At 40.2% G+C, this 21,140-nt stretch overlaps 1 protein-coding gene across 2 annotated transcripts; it reads left to right on the top strand.

Annotated features, from left to right (window-relative positions):
* The first annotated feature begins 63 nt into the window (after positions 1 to 63).
* RRAGD (Ras related GTP binding D) lies at positions 64 to 19,549 on the top strand. Of its 2 annotated transcripts, none has more exons than XM_039569361.1 (7): positions 64 to 317; positions 6,787 to 7,082; positions 7,499 to 7,698; positions 8,675 to 8,789; positions 14,389 to 14,531; positions 16,284 to 16,432; positions 18,367 to 19,549. In XM_039569361.1, exons 1-7 carry the CDS (start codon positions 170 to 172, stop codon positions 18,516 to 18,518), a joined length of 1,203 nt encoding a protein of 400 aa, XP_039425295.1. In that variant the 5' UTR covers positions 64 to 169; the 3' UTR covers positions 18,519 to 19,549. The 2 variants fall into 2 exon arrangements, with proteins under 2 accessions (XP_039425295.1, XP_039425296.1); XM_039569362.1 differs by lacking the exon at positions 64 to 317 and adding an exon at positions 414 to 477.
* The last annotated feature ends 1,591 nt before the right edge of the window (positions 19,550 to 21,140 follow it).

The following is a 21,140-nucleotide window of genomic DNA, read 5'->3' on the forward strand; positions in this document are numbered from 1 at the left end:
ACGCCGCCTCCCCGCCCGCCCCGCCGGCAGCTGCGCCGCGCTCCGCCAGCGCCGTGCGGGGGGAAGGAGGGGAGCGGCGGCGGGCGCGGCGCCAGCGCGGGACCTGCACCCCCGCGCCCCGACCGCCGCAGCAGAGGGGCCGCGGAGCCCCGCGAGGAGTGCGGCCGGCATGAGCCAGGTGCCGAGGAAGCTGCCGGAGGAGGAAGAGGGGGACGAGGAGGAGGAAGAGGAGGAGGAGATCGTGGGCTTGGCGGGCTACGCCGACAGGGCCGAGTCCTTTTCGGACGGCGACGCGGAGAGCGGCGGCGATGAGGCGTGTGAGTGGCCGCTCGCGGCGGCCGCAGCGGCACCGGGGGCGGCGGGAGCGGCGTGGCAGCGGCCGCGGGGCTGCGGGGGCGGAGGCTGGGGCTCCTCCCGGAGGGCCGAGAGGCAGCATCGGGCTCGGAGGACACTGCGGGGCAGCGGCCGGCAACGAGTGTGGGTGTGGAGTGAGGCAGGGCGGGGGCGGGGGTGGGGGTGGGGGTGAGGTCGGGACGGTGGCGGGGGGCACGGGGCAGCCGCCAGGAGGTGAGGTTTGGCGGCCCCGTGGATGTGGGTCAGGGAGGAGGCGAGGCTCCCCGGGGGGAGCCAGTGACAGCGGTGCGGGGTAGACGAGGCGTCCAGAGGGAGGGCAGGCCCAGTTGGGACGGGGGTGGGTGCTGAGAGGCCGGGAGGAGCGGGGATGCTGCGGAGGTGGCCATGGGAAGGGCCGGAACGGGGACACCGTACTCGGTGGGTCAGAGGGTGCAGGGAGCTCTGAGGAAGGAGCGGGGCAAGGGCTGACAGGTAACAGGAAGCGTCGGGAAGGAGGAAGGAGGCAAGGGGAGTGCAGGCAAAGTGTGTGTGTGTAATCTCTCATCAGTATTCTTCTTGTCTGGGGTGGGAGTTATTACTTAGAGGCCACAGCCTGGTGATGTGACCCGAGTGTGCCAAGGAGGTGGGGGGTTGGGTGTCACGCTATAAAAGGCAGCGGCCACACGCAGCTCTGTGTCCGGGGCTCCTCCGCAGCTGCGAGTGTCAGTCCCACGGTGGCAGGCTCTGCTAAATGTCTGTCTGTGCTTGTGAGGACCCGCGTTACTCACTGCATGTCCGTGGCAGTATGGATGGTGATGCTAAGAAGGACGGGCTTACCAGGAAAAGCAGTCTCATTCAGTAGAAAAAGGAAATGCCAGCTCAGAGCCTGTTGCGTTCATTCAGAGCCTGAATTCATTCTTCTGAGACATATTTCACAAAGGAGCTTGGAGAACTCTCAGTTTAGCAGGATAAAAAAAGAAGTGCTTTTTTATAAGAGCATAATAAAAGGCCACATATTTTAAGTCTACTTCTATATTAGTGTGTGGAACCCTTCTCCTTAAAGGCCCAGTCCTACAGGCTGCCATGGGAGGTGCTGCATTGACTAATGTAATTTTGGGGAGGGGAGGAAGGTCAGTGCTTTGAGTATAAGCCTTCATGGTTAAAAGCCATAGGAATGTTAGACTATAAGAGTATAACTGAGACTAAATAAAGTCTTACTTGAACCTGCTAAAGAACTGCCTTCATTTTGATGCAAAGAGAAGAAATTCTAATTAATTTCTTTAGTGCTACACTGAGTTAATATTTTCTGTAGAAAGTAATCCGTATTCTGTGTTCAGATGAATTTATTTGGATATTTCTGAATAGGAACTTGTTAGACTGCTAAAAATTGCAATTGCTTCTTTATAGTAACACCAAAATATTGTACTTAACAGAAAAAAACCTTTACATAGTTAATAGCAGGAGAAGACAGTCCATTGCAGGGACTTTTTTACACAGGATTAAAACAAAATCTATTTTAACTGTCCAGATTCCCTGGTTTTCTGTTGCATTTTGAATTGTCTGGAGAAAGAGACATACAGCATCTGAAATGGAGGGGGTTGGGATTCAGGTCTGTGTTTTGTGTAACACTGGGCTGCAGGGCAAGAGGCTTTCCCTTATTTTTTGTCCTCTCTTCCTGGCTCTGTACAGCAAGTAGTCCAAAATTCAGTATCACAGCCTTCACTTTTCTACAAAGAAAGAATGAAAAGGGCAGTATAAGAAGGATGACTTCAATGCATGGCTGTTGACAGTGAAGAGAGAAGCCAGGCTTAAAAGTAAAAGCATAATTGATTCTTGTAAGCATGCAGAAGATTGGTTATCTCTCACTCCATACTGGGTTTGTGTCTCCAGCTTCAATGGCTAAAACCATGGCTCTTGTCCTTAGTTTACACATATTCAGAGACTTGAAAACACTAAAATTTACATAAAGCCTAGTCATATTTTTTTAATATGCAATTAAAAAGTGTTTAGAAGCAGGGAAGCCCTCTGCAGAGTGTCCAAGGAAGTGGCTTTAAGACATAGCATTGCACAGTGCTGCACTTGAGGCAGTGTGGAACCAGGTCTTCTGGTTCTGAGTCTTTTCTGTAGCCACAAGAATTTCCTTCCACCAGGCGTTTCTTCAATGTCTATGAACCCACAGTAGCTGAACAGCCTTCTTTATTGCATACAAGCTTTTTCTGTTAACTCTTTAGTCTCAGGCCATCTGTTAGAGTTGAAGATGTTCATTGTATGTGTTTTGTAAGGGCATTGTCTTGACAGCAATCCAAAGTGCTGCAAATACCACAGTCACGGTAGTACTGGAAATGCTACAAGATGAATGGGTTTGAAGGTAAGAGTAGAAAGTTTGGGACTGCTACCTCTCCTTTACACAGAAATGGTTAAAACTTAATATAACTGCATAAGTGGGAAAAAACCCACATTATTAGCTGTATTAGTTCAAAGCTAGACTCCAAGGCTTGTTACTTGCGGATGGTAACATGAGCGAAACAATTCCTTTTGGCTTTATGTTACTTGAACAGATGAGCTGTGATGTTTTTTATTTGGATGTTTGAAAGCTGGTGGGATGTACAGAACATGGCATCCCCATCCCATACACCTGGGAAGCACTGATAGTCACCTGCTTTGATAATTAATTGCAATTGACCTGGAATTCAGGATGGGCTTCAAAAACTGTTTTAGTTATCCATGTGTATCTAATAGCATAAAGGAGATATTAAAGTATTTGTTCTGTACTGTGCATCCTGGTGAGACAGGTCGGGACTGCTACGTGGAGTTCTCAACTCCTCAGAGCTGTGCTCTTCTGCATGTTGCAATGCATGCAAAACACACTCCCTAAGCTAGGACACAACTGCAGTTAACAGAAGTTTTGTAAGGAATTGAGTGCTTCTCTAGGGGAAAGTGCTTTTAGGTTTGTTGAGTTAAATTCGTGAATACTTCAAAGGATATAGTCTCTAACCAGCATGGCTTCTGTTCTTTATGGCTGCTTAGAAAAGCTGAAATATGAAGGGCTGTTGATATGCATTAGAGACTGGCATTTTACATTTACTTTTTGCAGAAGTGAATGAAGCAGGAAATGTGTTGCATCTCACAATAGGGAAAAATATCTTTCCTGTTATAGAACAGAGAAGAGTTTAGTGTTTCTCTTGGGCTTATTATGATCTCACTCAGTAACCTAGTCTGGGAAGTTGCAGTGATACATCTACTGGCATTTCTGTGGCAAATTAAAAAAGGAGTTGTCAAGTACTCCTGCAAAGGAATGTGGGCAGGCAAAGCATCGTCCAATTCCTTTACATATAAGGTAATCTCTTAACTCTCTCTGAGAGGGAAGTGCTATAGAAGCCTTGCTATCTCATCAGGTTTGGATGATACTCTTAACATTTCCCTGTCTTTGAACTGGCAGGATTTCAAAAGCTAAATAACAGTCTTACTAGCAGAAGAGCTGGTCTTCATTCTTCTCATCGCTAATTCTGTTTGCAGTTGCAACTGTATTTTTTTTTTGGTATGGCTTTAATAGAAAGCAATTTCTTGGTATTAAGCATTACAATCAGTAAAAATCTTAACAGCCTGGAATAATTTAATACAACAACATAAAAACACCAAGTTATTTAAAATACTTCTTCAGATATATGTGGGGTTTTAGCTTGTTTCTTAAAGAAAAGGAAGTTAGGTAGGTAGCCTGTCCTCAGGTTGTCTCGTCAATGGTCAGAACCTTGGAAACTGCTGTCCACCTTGAACCAAATTTGAACAAAAGACGTCTCAAAGTTTATTAAGTTCCCACAAGTTTGAGGAAAACTGGCATTCAGAAGAGAGGAGAAAGCTAAATGAAGTGTCCTCAGAGGAACAGGGGAGCAGCTTTGTGTTTTCTCTGTGGCAGCAGCTGGCAGACGGGTGTACACGGTGTAGCCAGCTGAAATGTGCTGAGCTCCAGATCAGCCACAGCATGTCATATCTGTTATTTGGAGGAGATGTCATAAGACATACAGGAGGAAGTTGGTGTTATTGTGGTGGGAAGAGGAAGGGGACACAAAGTACAAATCCATGGTAGATGAGACTTTGTAAGTTCAGTTGTGTACAGAGCAAATGGGAGGCTTTTTTTTTTTTTTTGAAACATGCAATAAAACCTCCACCTGAAGACTGTTCTTTATATGTTTTTATAAAGTCTGTTTAAAGCTTTGGATAAATTATTTTCCGTTCTGATGGCCAAAAATCAGAGTGAGATTGAGGATACACCATTAAATCTTGCATGTTTGGTTTGGTTAATTGACAACACAGTACCCCCAAAACATAAAATTTTGTTACATCATCTTAGAGCTGATGTTTTCTGTAGGTGTGAAGTGTTGTAGGGCACATGTTTCTCTCAGCCACAGGAGGTACTACCCCTATTCAAGTTGATGGGAAGAGTAGAGCAGCATGTTGACCTCAGTTTCTTACCTCCTAAATTTGTTGTGTGTGGATCAGCCGAAGTGGCTGTGTTTGTAGGATGAGATTCTTACAGAGTTACCTATCCCTGTTCTGCCTGAAGGCATTTCCCCTGTGCACTACTCCTGCCTGGCAGTGCTCATGTGTGATAATTGACAAGACCACAGTAAGTGGTAATAACTGCCAAGGCCTTTCAATTGTATTTGAAATGGACAGTATCCCACCGATATGAGTTGAAAACTCCTGTCAGTCACTGGTGCCACGGGGCTACACCGAGTGGCACAACCTCCCACAAGCCAGTAGATGGTGCCAGGAGATGTTTTATGCTAACACTGCAATACCTTCAGTTTGAGAAGCTCTACTTCTCTGTCACTCAAATTGGGAGGCACAAACAGACCTGGACATGCTTCTGTACCTTCCTGGCAGACATACCCTGCTCTTGTGTTTCTGGAATGTGAGTGAGGCTTGAGGGACACAAGAAGACACAAGATGTGGTCACCACCCCTGGGTGCAAAACATGTTCCTAGGCAAAAGATTCCTTTAAGCTTTCCATCTTTTTTGGCAGAGAGGGCTATGTAATAAATTGACAGGTTCAAATTGTTGCTAAGGTTTCTTGGTTTGGATTTTCATATTTCGGGAGTAAAGCTTAATGTATGCAGGGCATATTCAAGAATTATGCATGTGAATAAATATGTGCCAGTTTTCCGCAATTCAAAACCTACCCAGCAGAAAAAGGGAAGGAAATGCAATGCAATTATGTTGTGCTATGAGGTATTATCTGAATAGTCTGTAGTGCAGTGGTGGGGAGGTCTACCAAACATCACTAGATTGTTGTGTGATCAGTAGCCTGTTAGCCTGTTGTGTGATCAGTATTTTAAACCTGACCTCTGTGTACTCGGAGTTGTACTCTGTGGATTTAGCACTGACAACTCATTTTTTTGCGTTGCTTGTGTTTGACACTGCAGAAAGAGTTTCACAGAGGTGTTAGAAAGCTTTTTACTTATAAGGGCAGTGCTACTTCACCTTCAGCACCAAAAGACATTTCAAAGTTACAGGCCGACTAAATGCAGCAATTTAGACTGCTGTAGGTGTTTTGATTGGAGATACCTGAAGCTAAAGTTGGTGTGCCTACAGGAATGGATAGCTATGCATTCATGTCCTTAGAGATATAACAGCATAGTTTACTGTTAGAACTGCTTGATGCTGATATAACTTGCATCAGCACCAGGAAAAGTGGTACCAGTTTCAAACTGGGGTAGGTAACACAATGAAACTCCTGTTTCCAGGCCTTTGTTTTACAAATAGGCAGATGATATGCTGTAATCTTATTTATTGGGTAACAAAACTTTACAGACTGTAACACAAAATACTGAGCAGCAGGTGAAATCCTAAGCACCTTAGAAAAGGACTCCTCATGAGCTCAGTATTGTACGTTCCAACATAGAAGAATTGTGTGCCTGCTGAGTTGAACTCTTCCTGTAGCTCCTTGCATTTGTGATTTCATTCATTTATTTATTTATTGGTTGGTTGATTTTAGAGAAGGGAAGCCCTCAGGTAGGAAGGTCATGCAGAAGTACTTAACACAGTCTTACTCTGTTCTTCCAGCAGTGTGATGTAGCTATCAGCTGAAAAGGGTATTTGTTATCAGATGATACTCTTTTAAAGAAGAATATATCTGGCATAGTGTTAATTAGAGTAAAATTAGGTATTTTAGGATGTCTGTGTGTGATAACAGATTTTTCATGTACAAACAGAGCAGTCAAGGCTTCTACAGTTTGTGTCTTAGAGGTGAGAAGTAGATTTTCTGATAGTATAGCCTAAGGGGCAAATAAGTTAAAATGCCTGTAGCACTGCTCTCTAAGCTTAAACATTGGTAACATTTGCATAAATTCAAATAAAAATTTCCTGAAAATAAATATCAAATGCATGTTATCTGGCAGTTACTAATTATATTGCCATAGTATATTCCTTTTCTTCTTGTGTGGTTTTATTCAGTTTTGGATTTCAATGATCCCTTCAGTACTGAAGTTAAGCCAAGAATCCTGCTCATGGGATTGAGAAGAAGTGGAAAGTCTTCCATTCAGAAAGTTGTCTTTCACAAAATGTCGCCGAATGAGACTCTCTTCTTGGAGAGCACAAACAAGATCTGCAGAGAGGATGTTTCCAACAGCTCCTTTGTCAACTTTCAGATATGGGATTTTCCTGGGCAAATTGACTTCTTTGACCCTACGTTTGATTATGAGATGATTTTCAGAGGCACTGGAGCACTGATATTTGTTATTGATTCTCAGGTAAAAAAAGGGGCTTTAAGCTACTCTTTTCTTTTCTTCCTTCAGCAATAGACAAATGGGTTGGAAAGCATAGGGTTTTTTCAAAGCAAATAAATAATCTACATCACAAACACACATTAAAAGAAGTCATTAAAACTTGAAGAGCTGCTTGGCTATTTTTAATCTCTCTCTGCAGTATGTTCAGAAGTTTAACTAATTTGTTTTAACATCTCAATGTTCTTACTCAGATTCCTCAGTCCTGACAGCATGAGATTGGTGCACATGCTGGATGTAGGCTCAGGCTTCTACTTATAAAACATTAAAAAAATTAAGCTGTTGTTGAGCTGTAGTACTATCTAAAAATAAGTATCATAAAACTTAATACATATATTTTTAAATACTTTCATAACTTGTAGCTCTTCTTTTTCCTTTATTAGGATGATTATATGGAAGCATTAGCTCGGCTGCATCTTACTGTGACCAGAGCCTATAAAGTGAATCCAGATATCAACTTTGAAATCTTTATCCATAAAGTGGATGGTTTATCTGATGATCACAAGATTGAAACGCAGAGGGATATTCACCAGCGGGCAAATGATGACCTTGCAGATGCTGGATTGGAGAAGATTCACCTCAGGTGAGAAAAGCTGCTGTGCAGAGAATGCTAAAGAGGAGAGCAGTTTATTTGACAAGTTACCATTTTCTGTTTTCTTGAAGTAGCAGGCAATGTGCTTTTGATCTGTGAAGGAAAGGGATAATCAGAGATGCTACATTTGACCTGAGCCAAAGTATCTTATTTCTGATTGCTGTCTTGGAGTGAAAGATGGAGAGCTGCTTAATAACAGATGACAAACATGCCAGAGTCCTTTCAGTTTTTGCTGCAGTTGCTGTCTTGAAATAAGTTGGCTTGGACAGTGACAGCAACCAGTAGAGTTCCAGGCAGTGGAGTGTATGCCACTACATCACTTCTGCCTTCTTTGAGAGCTCTCTGCCACACAGTCCCCTCCCAGTCGCTCATCCTCACTGCTGCAGCTGGCTTGGAGCCACCTGGGAGGACCTGTGCTGTATTCTTGCCTTGTGTCTTCTGGTAAAGTGGATTACTGTAGCAAATAGTGACAAATAGTGTACTTCTGCAGGCTGGGAACCAGAGGACATCAGTTTGTCATGGCTTTCTTAGCACTTTAACGCCAAATACAAATACATTAAAAAGAGAGGCCTGCTCTGTGAACATGCCAGCTTTAGAGCTCTTAACTACTCGACTGCATCACTACACTGATAAATGGGTCCACAGCTTTCAAAAATTAGATCACAACAGACATAGTCAGTAATACTCCCCTCCTGCAATTTGATAAATAGTTTTGTAAGGATACCAGCATGGGAGTCGCATTAAAAAGTTCTACATCAAGGTCTAGGTTTCAGTGTCTAGGTTGGGGTTTTTTTAGTAGAGAGATGAAGTCCTGTGCTGCAATCATATTGTGACTTTTGATCACAGGGTAATTGCATTACTATAGGCACTTACTGTTTGACAATATTTTATTTCACTCATATTATGAAAGGTACATCATGTTCACAGTATGTGGCTAAAAGGAAAATGTGGTGACGTTTTTTTCCAGCTTTTATCTGACAAGCATATATGATCATTCTATATTTGAAGCATTTAGCAAAGTGGTACAGAAACTGATTCCACAGCTCCCAACACTGGAAAACCTGCTTAACATCTTTATTTCAGTAAGTACTTACCATATCCTTTGTCTGTAGATCTGGCTATGTCCAACATGCATGTTCAGATACTCTGTTCACTGCCTTCTTAGAGATCATGAGCAGTGTGAACTCTCAGAGAAAGTATCAGAACTTAGTTGAAATGCACCTCCATGCAGCTTGGCCTCACCTCCCTTTCTATTAAACAGCATTGGTGAGCTGCTGAGCTACTCACAGTATTTCCTGAGTCACATTGTAGCATCAATCTGAATGTTGCAAAAGTCTGTGCTGCATGCATTTGTTTAAGATGTGCTTAAAACTTGTATGAATAAATACTTTAAAGAACATAATCTAGTCCGACCTCATTTGTGGAGCTGTCTATAGTGCTTCCCAGAATTAATTTTACTTTGTATCAGAAGTTTACCAAGCTTAAGAAAATCTTCTTATGTTGCAAAATTTTTAGCCGTAGCATCTACCACAACTTTTACCACTTCCATAGTTACCCTGAAGGCCAGTTAGGGAGCTTTGTATCTCTAGTGGTTTATCATCACTGTGGAAGACATTGCTTGCTCCACTCTTCTTGTATGTCTGATCCCTTCCTTTCCTTTGTAGTGGTTCTGACACTCACCTGTTCCCTCCTGGGGTTTCTATGACATGCACTTATGCACTATTTAATTTAGTTAAAAAAGCAGGTGGTGGAGGAGTCCAACATGCTCTTGTTATGACACAAGGTAAGAGATGGAAATATGGGGCAATGAGTGAAGGGGAGCACAGTGAGTAGGTTGTGAAAAGGGGAAACTCCCTATTTTAGTGGTCATAGTGGCTCCAAAAACTGCACACTTTCTCACAGAATTCTAATTTTGCACTTGGATCTAGCACTAATTTCTGAAGCTTCAATTTCCAAGCAAGATATTTTGTTGTGTCTTTTTGTGATTTTGACATAAGAAAATATTATTCTCTTACTATTAAACAACATATTTATACTGTTTCATAATGAATGGTTTACTACAAAGATCAGTTTCTTCCAAACCAGCTGGACTGTATATTAGTTATTATCACGTAGTCTCAAAACTCCATGACAGAAAGGTAATGAAGAAATGATGCCAACAATTCTAGACCATTTAGATAGTGGTTTTGGCACACAGTCTGACAGAGAAAGCTATCTGAATAACAGTCTTCCTTGTGCCAGAGTCACCCCAGTCACTCATTGTGTGTCAGAGCTTTGTATGGAGTCTCCTCATTGTTTGGACTTGGTGAAGGGTTTGTACAGAATCTCCACATGAACTGAGCACAAGGAGCTTCCTGAATGACTGATGACAGTTGCTCGTGTGTCTGGAACACCCAGCCCCAATCATACCTTGAATATCAGGTATAATTTGTAAGGAAGAACAAGTACTTCAAATAAATGGGAAGTCCAGAAAAGCGAGGGCAGTGTGCTATTTCCCCTGTTCAGTATGGGAAAGAGTCTCAGACTGTTTCTTGGCTCCAGTTTCTTGGCGACCAAGGGCCACGTGTAGCTGCATTGCTATGCTCAGAGCATGCTTGTATCTTCTGTCTGTAGACAGAGAGACTCAGAATGATTGTTTGCAACCACAGGAAGATTAAACGTTGTTCTCCTGTATACAATTAATTAGGGGGTGCTTCTTTACCTTGGCAACTTAGTAACAACAAATTTTGGCATGGATTTCGGTCACACCCTACCTCAGGAAGCCAGCGTGTTGGATATCAGGGTGTGGGTGTATTCGTGTTCTACTTTTGGTTTTGCAGCAGCATTCATGAGGAAGTGCTTTCATACATGCCATGGAGAGTTCTAACACAAAAACCTGATGATTACAAAAATAGATCTGCAATCACTCTCAGGTTCACAGCAGGTTTTTGCCTAAGTTTATAATGCCACAGTGTGCAAGCATGTTTAAGGAACCATCAGTGTGATAATACTGCTTCTGCATTCTTTAATTTAACTACTTGTAAGTCATAAAATAACAGTTTGTTTGGCACTCAAAATCCGTGTAAATCTTACCTAACACACTTACCAGCTTCATATAGAAGGATGCCTGTTTCTTAATTACTGTTGCCTTATCAACCAGTCAAGTTGTGTGACATGGGAATGTGGATTTTCATTTGAGGGTTGTTTGGTTTGTTTTGAGGGATATTAAAATGTATGCATAAAACTAAACAATTATTAAAGTAAAAATAAAATTATGTACAGGTTTGATCATTTAATGACTTAAATTTTGTAATCTGTAAATTCAAAGGTAGTGCTTTGAATTAATTCATGAAATCTGCTGTTTGATGTAAGACCTGTTTAAATAATTGTCCAAAATCCATTCCTAACTGGATGTGACTGGCAATATCCTCTTAAGTTCTTCTGAGAATCACTTTTTAGGGCCAGATTCTGGCTTACTCTTTATACTTTAAAGACAGAAAAAGATAGGCCTGCTTACCTATCCTAGGAATTGGAGTAATACTACCACTTTTACTGAACCCATTCTATTTAATGAATAGAAGCTGTCTTCTACATCATCATGCATACAACAAATAGTTGAGAAACATGGTTTGAATTTCAAGTACCTCATGATCTTTACCTATCCAAAATAAAATTTCATATATTCATTGCAGATTTTTCACAATGTCTTGGTTCAGATTAACCATGGAATATTGTTACGTTGATTCGGAGTGCTTTTAGCACATTTTACTACATCTTCTCTTCATACTGTAGGGTTGTGTCAGAGAGACCTGGTGTTTATTCAGACCCTGCTCTCATTTAATCAGTGGCAGCCCTTCATTCAGTGAGGAACCCACCTGCTCTAGTAACAGAAACAGTTGATTTTTTATTGCCATTTTCCCTGAGTATTAATGATATAATGTCTCTTTGAATAGTACTTTTTATCCACCTTTTCCTGGGTTTTTTATGACTTGTTATTATTGTTTCTACAATTTCTGTTTGGGTTTTTTCGGGGCTGGGGGTGGAGCGAGGAGGGTGTTGAGTAATTTCCACACAAAAATTTTGGGAAATCCTCTGATTTTTCAGTTACAGTTGTAATAAAAACCCTGGCAAATGAAATATTTGAAGACATGTGGGTACAATTTAGTGGTTACTACTCCTGTCAGTCCATCCTACCATTTCACAGAGATATCTGTCACCATAAAAAGTTCTAAGGAAGCAAATACGTGCAGTTTCTCAGCAGGTCCTACCACAATGGATGAGTTGCAATTGAAAACAAGCTTAAGTTAAGAGACCAATTTTTGCCCTTACCAGCACGGGTAATGGCTGGCATGGCAAGCGTCTCAAGATGAGAACTTTCTGAACTGTCACTGCAAGTACAGGCAGGCTGCAGCACCTGGAGCTCTGAGATGAAAACATCACTTCTCATTGTTAAATGTTACTACATTGTCACTGACATCCTAATAATTTAAAGTGCATCTTAGGGGTGCAATTGTACAGGTGAAATTGTTGCTATGTCTCTCTTTGTGTAATACAGAATTTTGTAATTGACTTCTCCAGAATGACACTGCAGGTCTCATGTTCCAGCTTCTTCTGTCTGAAATTACTTGTATTTTCAAATACAATTTTGGCCATTAATTACAGCTATGTACTTACGTGATATTTCAAGTGACTCTTGTAATTAATCTTATTTGACAGCATCTGTTGAACTGTGTGAGGTGCTGTCAGAATTACTGTTTAAAAAGTAAAATTACGGAACTACCATATGTGGCCAGAACAACCAGCATAAATATGCATACATTTTTGTTCTTTGTGCTCAAAGAACATAGATTCATAGAGCCCTGTAGGCTGAAAGTGACCTTTAGAGGTCAGCTGCTGTTCAGAGTCAGGCGAGTTACAGCAAGCTGGTTATGGCTGGGTCCAGTTCAGCTTTGTGCATTTGGAAGGATAGAAACTCTACAAACTCTCAGTTCAGCATGCTCCCAATCCTTCACCACTCTTACTTTTTTTTTTCCTTACATCAAGTCAGAATTTCAGCCTGTGCCTTTTGCCTTCTATCCTTCAACATTGTAGCTCTGAGAAGAGTTTAGCTCTGGCTCTGGCTTCTCTGAACCCTTACATTAGATACTGTAGATAGCAATGAGCCTTCTCTTCTTCAGGTTGAACAAAGCCATTTCTCTTAGACTCTCCTTGTACATCCTGTGCTTCAGCCCATATACTTAAGGTATCCACAGTGTATACTTTGTTTTGATATTTTTTATTACTGACTTATTGAAATATGCCGCTCAGAGAGTCTTTTCCATTATGAAATGCAAGAAATTCACCTCTATACTCTGTTATTACTAATGGATGTTTGCAGCCTTAGCTCTGTGTGCAGTGATGGAAGAATGACGCCTTTTAAAGAAGAAAATGCCCAAAATACTACTGGCCATTGTTCAATAGCATATATAGTGTTGGAAATTTTTCTGCCTATTTCAGGAAATATGGAAAGCAGGAGAGTCACTTTAGTCACTTAACTATGTGTTAAATAGTTGACTTAGAAAAGAAAGAAGAAAAAAAGGAAAAGTTCTGTAACTACAAAAGAAGCTGAAACAGTTAAAACTTGTTAGGGATTTTCAGTGTGGTTTTTGGTGGTTACAAAACTACTGTGGCAGCAGTCCTAAACCATGTTAAAAAGGGAATCCCATATATGGAGACAATTCAGTTGGATGAAGAAAGTTGCTTGTCTTCCGGTATAGGTGGATACTGAAGTGTATTCTATAACTTTAGCAATACTGGGAGATTGCCCTTTCTTTTCATGCTGGGACAACTGCTCAGGTGTAATCCCTTGATATCCAGATAGCCAGCAAGGCTACTGTTTTCAGTTAAGCCGTACACATTTTTTTTCCAGGAAGCAGAGCCTTATGGCAGTTCACCTTATCTACACAAAGGGTAAGAGCTAGCATTCCTGGCTAGCTTCTCAGAGCTGTGAATATGATACATCTCCAGTATGGAGAGCATCTTAACCAGCTTGGCAGGATGACAGGAACATAGCTGTCATCACTTTAACAAGCCTTAGCATTTTAAACATGGCTTTAACCACCAGTGCTACATGAAACCTGAAGGCACCATCAAAACACTGGTCTTTCTCCTGTGGTCCTAAAAGATGTTCTACAGAACCAGACAGTAGAACAGCTACAGACCAATGAAAAAAATTCTTAGTTTCTTTGAGAGATCAGTTCCTGAACAATACTGTCTTCTTTGTCCATCAGTGTTTTCTTTCCTTTGTTTCTATCTTCTTATATTTCCAGCTAGAAAAACTTTGGATTCCAGCTTTCTTTTATGTCTGTTGCTACAATTAAAACACCAAAAGCTTGAACTTGGAAGCTTTTTCTTACCCCCCTTGCTCCCCCACATTTTCCACAGAAAAGAAATGTACTCTCTCCAGGTGGAGAAGTTTGGGAGTGTAATTTGGCATTATGTCTGCTCAGAGGCAGATACTGCTGGAAGGTCTGTGAGCACTGTGGTTTGTTACAAATATGACAGTGCTGTATGTACAGTTCTTTCAAAATGAGCTTGATTGCAGTTTAACTTCTTTAGCCTAGTTGTTTTGTACAGCAGGCAAGTAAGGGAGCAAAAAAGCTTGGTGTTAATTTGAAAGCATGGCTTCCACTTTTTTTTTCTTTTTTTTCTTCTCTTGAATAGAATTCTGGGATTGAAAAAGCGTTTTTATTTGATGTAGTCAGCAAGATCTATATTGCAACGGACAGCACTCCAGTGGATATGCAAACTTACGAGCTCTGCTGTGATATGATAGATGTTGTGATTGACATTTCTTGTATATATGGGTAAGTAAATTATTAATGTTTTCCATAAAGTTGTGTACTGGCAATCTGAATAGCCTCAAAATTAGAGTGATGTGGGTATAAACAATAATGAGAATGGGTAATTTGCCAGGAGAGGGGAGGAGGAAGCGGCTGGCTTCTGAGGGACTGATCCTTCCCAGCAACAAGCACTGCTCCGTGTTCAGCCTCTTTTGTGAGCATCTTCCTCTTTCTATGCTAATAATTTTATTTGGAGGAAGAAGTGGGAAGAAACCAACCTAAAATAAAAGGAAACATCATCTTTTTGTTCCCTAGGGATGAAGTCAACAGAAGGATGCCTCCTGTTTTAAAAAGAAGTGGGGCCATATTTAGTTTCATTTAATAGCCAGTGGCCTCTAATTACCTCAGAGAGTTGTTTCACTCTCACTTCAGTTCCCTGTTTGTCCTCTATTTCCTACATAACCTTTCTGGTTTTTTTCAGTTTCCCCTTCTTATACATTAGCAAGTGGGAATCTCCTGGGCTGGCATGTACATCTCCTTGCAAGCTATGTTTTCAGTGGCTTGGCCCTTGGCTAAATGTAATGCCAGCCATTCCTGGGAAAGGCAGGAGCACGTGAAGAGTTAGTGCATTAAGATGCTTACACTTGGAGGCCAATGCACAGCATGCTTAGAGAGTGGTGGGCTGAGGTAGCTTTGCATTTGTACCCACTGACAGACTTGCACTCTTGGAGAAGGTACAAGGGAGAGTCCTGGTGCAGATATGCAGTAAGCACTGGAGCAATAAACTGTTGAATACTTACCTAAAATCTCTGAAGTTTGTATATTCTACTGTGCATTTCAGATTTTGGAGTCATCACTTCAGTAATTGTATAAGAACTTGTTTTACAGAGGTATAAAATAAAGGATGGCTGATTTTTATAAAGAGAAAGATGCTGCTGTGTAGTTCAAAAGACTGTCCATTTAATAATTATCTGTTCAACACCACTTGTGGGGCTCTTTATTTACAAAATATCATTCTGCCACTGGTTGTGTAGCCATTTAGCATTTATCACCAGAGATCTGCTTGCCACTTTTTAGTTACAGACTAAAGACATGATACTACAATTAATTTCTTGTCCTCTGTTCCTGTGGAACTTAATATATTATTGAGACTAATTGTTCTGGGAGATCGGTGATAACTACCCATTTAACAATCTCTGTGTGTGCATTCAGGAATGAGGATAAAATTACAATGTTACAACATACAAAAACATAATACAGTGATCATCATGACACAGCATCTGTGAAGGAGAAATCTCTTTTCATAATACGATGTTGCAAAAGCCAACATCTCATGAGGAAAGTCTCATGATGTCTTAAACTATCAGTCAGCTGCCACCGCTCAAGCAAGGTTACTGGGTTTGGACTTACCAGTACAGACCTACTGTTTCACATGTTTATGATGTCATAATAGAAAGCACTGATTAAAAGAAAAGCAGCCTTGTGGCAAATGGCTTGTAACTTACAGAGGAAAAATAAGGTTCCAGTTCAGGCACGTGGCAACCAAACAATCTGATTTCTAGCCCCAGATCTAAGGTTTGGTGTGTGATCGGATAAACAATTTCTTTGTCTTCTTAGTTTACGTAGTGTGTAGTTTGAAGAAGAGATCCCCTGAAAGGTTAAAATGAAGATTTCATAAAGTTTGAGATTCTTTGGTGAGAGAACCAATGTAGCAGTACTTTTGTTAGCTAATCTGGTGTCTTACCTTTTCTTGTTTGTTTGAATGTTGCTCTTTAGGCTTAAAGATGATGGCACTGGAACTCCTTATGACAAAGAATCAATGGCAATCATAAAACTGAATAATACAACTGTCCTTTATTTAAAAGAGGTGACAAAATTCCTTGCTCTTGTTTGTTTTGTCAGAGAAGAAAGCTTTGAGAGAAAAGGTATTTTCCCCTTTTGTGGTATTGCATTAATTTTCCCTTGTATTACTGAGTTAATGAATAACTGAGGTTGTTACTAGCTGTTAACAGTTTCTAACTGTATGATAAATATTGAGGTAAGTACAGCTTGATAAAGCTTACATAACATGTTTAAAGGCATGAAGTACTTGTGTTGGGCATTAAGATGGGATGAAATCATAAGCGTATTTGACAACATTCTGATACGAAAGCATTTGAAAACTTACATCCAATGCAGTAAAGCTTCCACCTGCAACTGTAGACTGTGTTTGTTTGTCTTGACTGACACTGATTTGTAACTGTTGATACCAGCATACACATTTGGAATAGCTTGCCTGCTTGCCAAGGGAAAATTTTTGAAACTGGATGATAGATTGTTCTTGCTTTTCTTATATCTGAAAGGAGGTTTTTGAAAAGTTGCATATTTTGGACCTAGTCCTGTTTAGGAGTGCTTTAATATTTTGTAGTTAAAGTGCATAAAATTTCCTTGTTGTCTCTCTGACCCTGGTCAAGGTCAATACTGAACCCTTACTTCATGATCTCTCTGCTCACTGGCACGATGTTCACTGAGTTACTGGTCTTTGTGACATGCCCTGAGACCAAAACTCAACAGTGGAAGAGCAAGCCGTCATCTGGGCTTGTGTGCCCCATCTTGTGCTATTAATTCATCAGTCAGTGTTGGTGTGTTTGTGAATGCAGCACTTGTACCGTGTCTGCTGGGCTGTTTGACAGCCTGGTGAGCTTTTGATAGAACTTAAACTGGTCAAATGCCTCTTCCATACCTCTACCACCTTTATTGCATATGAATGTTGGATGCAGACACTTTCTGTTGTAAGCATAAAAAGTGTTATTTCTGCATACTTACTAGCAGCACTGTTTCAGAAAAGACACCATGGTGAATAAACAGCCATTAGGGTTTGTCCATAACTGTGTGAGGTTGTTGTGTCTGCATAGTTGGGAAACTTGGTAGCCTGCACTCTTCTGCAGTTCAGTTCTGGTATTATTATGGAGATGAGCTTTTTATGCCTCATGATTTCCAAGTAATATTTTGTCTGAACTCTAGGGAGAGGGAAGATAATTCCTGGGGAAAAAAACCCAAAGTGTAACATGGTGGATTTAAACCACTTAAAAATATGTATCTCCTGTTAGGGAAATTGAAGTGGAAAATGCTGCAGTATTTAAGAAAGCTGATGGCATTAACATTGAATGAGGTCATGAGCTCAGTACCAAAATTCTAAAATTGTATTGTGGTATTACAGAATTGTAGCACTTAGTAAGTCTTCCAATTGACTACCTATATGGCTTTACAGCTTTTCTGTGGGATCACATTCAGCCCACTGACATGGTAATGTGATCTGCCTATTATGTAAGTATCTAACCTAACAGCATGTCTATTGTGTTGTTTTTTAATTACAATGTAAGATGAAACAGAGCTGGCTGAGATTTGGTAATAGTTCTATCAAGTATCCATTTCAAAGTTTATGTATTGTCAAAAAAGGAACATTTCTTGATTAATAGATGCTACTTATTTCTATCACAGTTATTCTGTAAAATTTCCAAAATGACACCATATTTTATGAAAGATTTCAGTTTTTCTTCTAGTGTACTGAGCACTTTTTCAAAGCCCTTTATGAAATTAAGGCTCTGTTATCTGCCAATGAACTTCTATTTGTTTTCTCTTAAAACTTGCAGGTATATTTAATAGCAGGCATGGTATCAAGCTGTAATGCTTACTGAATTATTTGTATTTATCAAATATGCTTTTGCTTAGCACAGAAGAAATTCCTGGACAGTTTACTAAATATGACTTCCAGACAGAGAGTATGGTATTTCACTAAACATAGAATATAAGCAGTATTTTCATTACCTTATTTATATGAATGTCCTTATTAATATGTAAAACATTTCTGTCTCTGTAGGATTAATAGACTACAATTTCCATTGTTTTCGAAAAGCCATACAAGAAGTGTTTGAAGTAAGAATGAAAGTAGTAAGATCTCGAAAACATCAAAGCCACCTACAAAAAAATAAAAGACCCACTCCCAATGGGACACCAAGAATGCCACTGTAACTGAGGTTTTCTGGCAAAGTGGCAAGCAAAGTTTTCAGGAAGTTGATGTGACTTCTGCATCTCATTGCACTGAGTGAAGAGGAGAACAAATGGGACTGATGTATTATATGAATTTTCCCTGAAGGTTCAGAAAGCACTGTTTAAATATTTTTATCCAATCAGTTTTTTTCATATAGTGAGCACTTTGAGCAAAATGTTGTATATATAAACATTGAGGTGAACACTTGTAAGAATTTTCTTAATATATGCTGTAAACCTTTTTCATGCCGTATTAAGAAAAAACAGCTGTGACAGAAATACTGGGTACATAATTTGCACTTTTTCATGTTTTCCTTGTGGAGTTGGACTTTGATAAACTTAGGTTTTTTGGTGATTTTGATGCATGGTGTCAGGTAAAATGTATGCTGTAGTTTATTTACCTGCTACAATCAAATTGGTTAGTAAACAATTAAGAAAACTTGGTACAATGCCTTTTTAAATTTGTGACAGCTAATACCTAACATTCATACAGATCTAATTTCATATATTTTTCAATTTGTAAACTGAAGAATAATATTGAAGTATTACAGCAATAAGCACCTTACCAGGGATCGTAACTGGTAGGTAAATATTAGCTTTTATAAAACAGGCTTTTGGCCAAATTTCATCCAGAGTTCTCCTTAACACTGGTCATGCCCTCTCTTGGGTCTGTTTTTATTATTTACCTCAGCATATACCACTAAAATACCTTTCTATAAAGATGATTGTTTTGTAAAATGGCTCTATGTTGCACTGGTATTTTTCTAAGGCTTCAGAGGAGTATGTTGTATCTGTACGGCTGGATTTACATTGCTAAGTTTGTGTTGAGAGCCTGCACATGTACAGTTGGCGCAGTGAAGAATCTGTATGTATTTCCACCCTGATGTTCTGATGTGCTGATAAGTCATAAAGATGTGAGCACTGGATTCTGATTCCCTCTAATGGGTACATCTGTGATTGAAATCAAGACGAGACCATTAAATGAGGACTGGACAATCTACCTGCTGTAATAATCAGCCTACATTACTACTTCTTATTTTAATATTGAATATGGGGAGATTTACCACAGCATCAGCCAGGACAGCGAGCACTCTCAAACCTAAAAAGAAGCAACACTTACTTTCCATGTTCTGTATTCAGTGTTTTTGTTTAATTAGTGATACAAAACTATAGTTTCTAGTTGGAAGGGAAACTTTTTTTTACCAATTGCATGCATAGTCCAGTGATTTTGTTGGCAGCTTTTGGGAGTGAGAAGAACTTGACCAGAATGGGAGGCAGCTTGCTGTACACCAGGAACAGGTAAGGGGAAATGTACCTTATTCACAGCTAATCTGCCCCTAGCCAAAATAGCTCTGGAGGCAGGCAGGAGGATCGAACCAATAGCTCTGTCAAGAGTTGTGTGGTAAGTAATGCAGTTCTAGGTGCTCAGGAAGGTAAGAAATATTGATAATAGTGAAAACCACTGATCCTGATGCTGGTGTGAAGAATAGTGACAGTAGCTGTAGTCAAACCAGTGTGTTTTCAAAAACACAGAGTTCAGATTCCTTTTGGTACTGTCACCAGTAATAGCTTAGTTGAGGGCAATTCTTCTGACTAGCCCCTCAGGTAAAGTAATGGAAAGCTGTTTTCAGAGTTCACCAAAGCAGTGATGGGTAAGAAACACCTTTTGGCAGCTTTCCACAGGACTTTCAATTTGTTGAGATCCACCACTGGGTCACAATTTCTGTCTGCTCTTCACTCCTACACGTATCCAGGTGTAGGTGGCTATGTGGGACTAAGAACACCTACCAGGCTGGGCCAGATTTTTTCTTAATGTGTAAATAAAGTATCTCATCATAGTGGCTATGGTGTGAGTCATAACTGAATGTAGCTTCCATATATTTGGCCTGAATTCCATGTAGTCATGCATGCCCTTGTATTAGAGACCATCAGCTTGTTTAAGACAGTGGAGTTAGCTCTTGCAGTCCCCCTTAGAATTTGGAATAGACTATCTAGCATGATTTAGTGAAGGTGACTTTAGCCAAGATAAAATTTCCATTTGGATATTATCAGAGTAAGTATAATTTTCATCAGATTACTTCTGTTTCAAATATAAAATTGAAAGAATTTTAAAAATTCATTCGTTTTAGTGTTTAACTTCAGTATTTTCAGGTTAGGTGATGACTCATTTCACTTTTGAGTAATCATTTTGTAATGTTCTAGCTGAAGTGATTGAGTACTGAGTGAGGCATTCTTTTTAAGAACATATTTTAAAACTTGCTTTTTCTTTTAAAAAAACTTTATTCTAAATTTTATTGAGATTCTAGTTTTTATTTTAAAGAAGTTAAATACCCCATGTGCTACAAGAGCCACTTAGGACAAGGCAGTGTTGATACACCTTTTCTAAAATTAGAAATTGTGCAAGAAGTAATTACTTTCCAAATAGTCCAGTATTTCTAAAGTATCTGATCTGAGAGTCTCCATTTTTTATTTATCATTGGAGTATTACTGCAACCCTAGGGTATATCACCGCGTTCCGCAGCCGTAGGGAGGAGGAGAGAAGATCCAGCAGGCAGGAATTGTGCAGCAAGATTGATTTATTTAATTATTTTACAAACTCTTTTA

This window comes from Corvus cornix, chromosome 3, assembly GCF_000738735.6.
Source record: "Corvus cornix cornix isolate S_Up_H32 chromosome 3, ASM73873v5, whole genome shotgun sequence".
NCBI lineage: Eukaryota > Metazoa > Chordata > Aves > Passeriformes > Corvidae > Corvus > Corvus cornix.

What these genes read in the sequence shown, in the direction of transcription:
- RRAGD (XM_039569361.1), top strand. Translation starts at nt 170, where the DNA reads ATGAGCCAGGTGCCGAGGAAGCTGCCGGAGGAGGAAGAGGGGGACGAG. An exon ending in TGCTTAACATCTTTATTTCA is followed by an intron (nt 8,790 to 14,388) that starts GTAAGTACTTAC and finishes TCTCTTGAATAG; the next exon opens with AATTCTGGGATTGAAAAAGC. An exon ending in AGAAAGCTTTGAGAGAAAAG is followed by an intron (nt 16,433 to 18,366) that starts GTATTTTCCCCT and finishes CTGTCTCTGTAG; the next exon opens with GATTAATAGACTACAATTTC.